Source organism: Colobus angolensis, unplaced genomic scaffold (genome assembly GCF_000951035.1).
Source record: "Colobus angolensis palliatus isolate OR3802 unplaced genomic scaffold, Cang.pa_1.0 Scaffold45, whole genome shotgun sequence".
NCBI lineage: Eukaryota > Metazoa > Chordata > Mammalia > Primates > Cercopithecidae > Colobus > Colobus angolensis.
The window spans coordinates 7,839,859-7,845,289 of NW_012117932.1; the positions used below are offsets into that span (position 1 = coordinate 7,839,859).

Consider the following 5,431-nt stretch of genomic DNA (forward strand, 5'->3'; position numbering starts at 1 on the left):
AAGGTACATTTAAGGTTTTTTAGACCCAGAAAAAAAAAAAAAAAAAAACACATACTGGAAGTTTTTAGCTTCCTCTTCACAGAAATGCTTTCCTCACAAACTAGACAAAATACAGCAAAGTGTCCTTAACTGGTTATATTATTTCAGACGAGGCTTCACTGGGTAACCTCTACAGATGGAGAAGTTTCTAGGGCTCTTTAATGCGGTCATTCACATGGAAGAGAAGGAAGTGAACAGTCAACCACCAAATTCCTGATGCTCATCACTATTACAACAGCAAGAAGAGCGACAGTGCTAGAATGAAAACAAATTCTTAACACCAAACATATGAATACACAAAAACAAAACACACATTCGTATCTCACCAGTAATCGTAACTATCATCCCAGTTGTCAAAATGCACTAGTAAGCGATCTTCAACAATATCTGCTATGGTCGCCACACACACCAAGGAAGGGTTCTTCCTGTCGACGGCCTCCAGCTTCATCCCAACCTGAAATTCTTTAGACATTGGCCCATTCTAAGCAGCACCAGCAGGGGAAGAAGCACAAAAAGAAACAGGACACCAAATAAGACTGAGCCACTGTCAAAACTTCTGTGTTTAGCATCAGCAAAGTCTGCAGGTGTCAGCACGTAGCCTCTGGACAAAGCCAACAAATGCCTGTAAGTGTATCTGGCAAAAGTGTTACATAGTTTACGCCCATAACAAAGGCCCAGGAAACTAGTTTTCCTTTGTGCTTTTGTCTTTTCTTGTGCAGGGAGGTTTTCTTTCCTTTATCATCTTCATATTTCCCTCTTTGATTCTTAGAATAATTTGCATTAATTTTAAAATATGATGTTTACATAAGTATCAAATCATCTTCTCTGCTTCCCATAGGCTTCTGAAGTTTCCAAATGCCACTATTTGAAAAAGTGGTGAAGATACACTCTAATTAGCACCAAAGTATCCTTTCAATTTGATTACTCAATCTGAAAATAAGTGGCTTTTTCAATATTTAAGGAATACATGCTTAAATAAAATTATAATTTAAAATGTGAATTTATACATATAATTTATATACATTTAATATATAATTTAAATTATAATTTTAAAATGTGAATGCTTTTATATTATCTGTACTTTTTTAGTATAAAAATACTATGAAGTATGATTTATAATAACTTAACAATTACAAACCCACCCTTCATATATCTATAATTAGCCAGTGCTGGGATTTAGGGAGTACACATAATATCTGGGGACTAAAAGAGGATTTTTTTCTCTACTTCTCTTTTATCAAACCCTGATGTTTACTCTCCTTCAGCACATTCTAATTTTACAGCAATTTCACATTTTAATAGCTCCTTTTCTTGATACAAATCTATGAAACATCAGTAACAACTGTATAACACTGCTTTCCAGATCACAGAAGTCATGTCTGGAGAAATTCAGTGAGTGGCCTGCACAGTGACACCGCCTGCCGGTGGCAGAGTCAACTTCTGGGGTTGCAATTTATTCTCCTCTACTGAAAGTTCACGAGATTTCTGGGGACACAGATGGCATAAGAAGTGTGATCTACCCAGATCCTCAGAACACTCCTTCAATTAGTACAAAATGTTACTCTCGTTTTCATTACACTTAAACAAATCTAGGCTGGGTACATTCAAAGCCTACTTCGAGTATCTGCTGGTTTCAAAACACCAAAACCAAGATTAAAGGATTAACTCACTATAAGAGAAAACATTTTTAAAAGACACTTTTAATTTTAGTAGGCTTTAAACATAAAGTTTTTAACTTTTCCCATCTACTCGAAGTAGTTATACTTTTAAAGGAAGAAAACCAAGATATGCCCATAAGAAACTGATGAACTAGGTGAGAAAAGTCATGGGAAGTTAAGAGTTTCCATAACTTCTTAAAGGATTAAAACAAAACAGAATATAGAGTGAATTTTAAGAAATTTAAGCATGGGCAAATTTGATTTATGCTGAGAAAGAAAATACTTACAGGACTTCTGTTTCTGAATAATTTCTTTGGAGCATTTTGCAATTTGCAGGCCTTCAAGTAATCCATCCAAACAAACTTATCTTTTCTATAACCTAAGAAAAAGCACAGATTACTCACAATGCCCAAAAGATATAATCACATGCATAGTAAATATATTAGGTTGGTGCCAAAGGAATTGCAGTTTTTGCCATTACTTTTATTTATTTATTTTTTAGATTTTTTAAAATTATACTTTAAGTTCTAGGGTACATGTGCGCAACGTGCAGGTTTGTTACATCTGTACACGTGTGCCATGTTGGTGTGCTGCACCCATCAACTCGTCATTTACATTAGGTATATCTCCTAATGCTATCAATTACTTTTAATGGAAAAAAAAACACAATTACTTTTGCACCAACCTCATATTATTATTATTAGTGTCCTGTCATAAATTCAATGTCCTTAGCACCCACAAAAGATTTAAATTAAAATCTTCAAATGGTTTCACCTTTTTAAAATGTATTATGTTCAAAACTGTTGACAATGCTTCCCCATCACGCACATCATTGCCTATGTAATTTCATATGCTCTGATGCGGAGTCAGTACTCTGGTGACTTGATGGGAGTCTCATCTCCCATTAAGGCTTTTCTGAATGGGCAAAGGGATGAGACCAGAGTTCCCCTACCTGTCCCCACTCCTGAGGAAGCAACGTCACAGAGACCATCAGAGGTCCTGATGGTGCAGCCATCCAGGATACCATGCACAGAAACCCCTTCTCAGTCCAAAGCCCAGTCGACAGCTCCAGCTTTCTGCACCACATCTTTACAAGTCTCCCATTAAAAACTGCTGCATCCTCCCATTCACATGCCCTAGGGTAGCTCTCACACAGTGCTGGCCACACAGTACAGGCTCAAAATACGGTTCTGAGCACCAGCCTTGGAACAAGAGTCAAACTCCCTGCACAGCCTTCCAGGTCTGGGAACACCACCCTCTTCGTCCCCGACCTTCCCGCCTGGGCTTCTCTGCTGTCTCTCTGAGATGACTCATCCTCGCCAAGCACACTCCTGCCCCCGGCACCTGCTCCTGTTCTTCCCTCGGATGGCTTACCCAGACACCACACTGCTTCCTCTCTCATTTCACCCACGTCTCCTTGGGACATTACGTCGACAGAGAGGCCTTTCTCCCCCATGCTTTCTGAAAGAGCGTCCCTGCCGCCACCGCCATTATCCTTCTCCTCTGAAATGAAGCCCCATGGAGAGAGAGACATGGCTTTACTTGCTGTTGGCCCCCAGTGCCTCACGTGGTAAGGGCTCCATAAACACCTACTGAGTGAATGAGCCTGGAGCCTGTCACCAGCTTCCTTGAAACCAGCAACCTCAAGGGACTCTGCCATCAGACTCAGGGGAGGATCCCAAGGGACACCCTGAGTGGATAACTAAGAATGAAGGACTACATATTGACTCCAGAAGTTGCCACAGTCATCAGACAGTCTGACACCCAAGCCAGAGGCCGTGTACAGAAGTTTGCTGCACAAAGATATGAGCCCATTAGCATCATCGTTGACCACATCCCCACCTCACTAGCACACAGCAAATCGAAAAGGTTTTGGTCACATCTGCCTGGCCCAGATTCCTCTAGCACATAACCAAACAATGATATTTTTCATGCCCATCAAAAGACAATAGTGATTATTTTTTCATAGTTCCATGTTTCCTGTGATTCCTAAGTTTGAAACAAATTATTTACAGTAAATCAAGTTTCCTCACCTTGCAGTATCACTGATGAGGTATTTCATTTCAACCATGATTTAAATATTAGTCTGCACTCCTTATAAGGTTTCATAAACTTTATATAAAATAAAATGTTTTCATAATATTTTATTTCTACCCTCTGTATATTATCAGAAAATTTGACCTAAATAGTCATTTATGCTTTTCTTTAAAGATATTTACTTCTAAAAATGGTACCATGATAGTCTTACTGCTCTTTGTGGATCACAATTTCATTTTGGAAACCAATTCTCACCAGGATCTCTTGTTAGAATTTCATAAAATGTTGTTAAAATATAAGTGAAATGCCAGTTGATTCTCTTTCCAGTTGGTAAATGTATCCTGGCTTACCCTTAGGGATGTGCAATTCATGTTTGGTCTTCTCACACCATCCTACTGGATGAATGTCAGGGGAACCAGCATTGGTCCAAAAATCATAGCAACTTAAATAACCATCAAAATGAAGTCTTAGACGGTAACCACAAACCTGCAAGACAGGAAGTTTACAATCATTTGTTAAGTGCCATGTATTTGGAATAGACACAGAATTCACAAAATATTCATATATTTTGTCAGTACTATCAATATATAAGAGCCAACCCTTCTACCCAAATTTTCCATTAAAGAACAAATTTATGGATGGCCTCTGATTAAGACAAAATGGTAATGAAATTAGAACCTGTCTTATAGGTATCGAGTGCATTCTGCAAAAATAGTGACCCTTTTACCCAATCTAGGAATCTGAGGGTCAGCTTATGTATTCATTAATTAACTGGTTTATGTATTAATTCAATTCCTATCAAAGATTCCCTTCAGCAACCCTATCTTATGCCCTCTGGCCTACATTCATATTCCAATACAGTGTAAGCTAAAGTACAAAGCAAAACTAAAATAGGCATGGCCTTGTTTCTACTCTAACATGTGTATCCAGCATACTCAATAAAGAGAATAATAAAGCGGTCTGAGAAATACATCCTCTAGACATGCGGTACAACTTTAATAGCCATAATCAATCAGTAAATAAATGTGACTGTTATGTTCAATGCTATCAGAAATATAAAGATCTTTTATTGATTTAATAATATGTTTAGTAAGTATTACATTTTATAAGCCATTTATCAAGAGCTCTCCACTCTAAATAATTTTCATAAAGTGCATGCATTTATATAAATATATAATTCATATGCATTAATATTATTCATACATATTTCTCATTAGTTCAGCTAAAATGTGAATAAGTACATCTCTGTTAATAGGTGAAAGAAAACACTGGGATTCACAGATTGTTATCAACCTCAAGTGAAAATTATTTACCAATTAAGTCAAGAGTAAATGCTAGTTAATGAAGGACTTATTAGAAAATTCATCTTCAGAGAAAGAAAAAAATTCACTAAGAAATATAGTTTCACCCATCGCTGACTAAAATAAATCCATAATGCATTAGAACTTATTCATAATATCAAACAAATTTGTTATTTTCTAGAAAATTATCTTTCTGTCACTATGCAATTAGCCCAAGACAATAACACCACCTCTTACCTCCGCTACAGAAAGCACACAGAATACCGATGGATGTCGGGGATCAATGCCTTCTAATCTCATTCCAATCTGAAAACCATTTTCATGCTCTGGAAAGGACTGATCCTACAAAATTTCACGACATAACATTAGCCACTGAGATTTGTCACAGTTTTACAT

The 5,431-nt window shown here is 37.2% G+C and overlaps 1 protein-coding gene across 1 annotated transcript in view; it reads right to left on the bottom strand.

Moving 5' to 3' along the window:
* The window catches only part of L3MBTL4 (l(3)mbt-like 4 (Drosophila)), a 399,157-nt gene that overhangs the window by 287,027 nt on the left and 106,699 nt on the right, over window positions 1–5,431 (bottom strand). The window contains exons 6-9 of the mRNA XM_011957809.1: window positions 5,273–5,377; window positions 4,085–4,220; window positions 1,985–2,076; window positions 366–520 (exon numbers count right to left, since the gene is read on the bottom strand). Coding sequence (XP_011813199.1) covers window positions 366–520; window positions 1,985–2,076; window positions 4,085–4,220; window positions 5,273–5,377 — 488 coding nt within the window. The remainder of the gene's footprint in view (window positions 1–365; window positions 521–1,984; window positions 2,077–4,084; window positions 4,221–5,272; window positions 5,378–5,431) is intronic.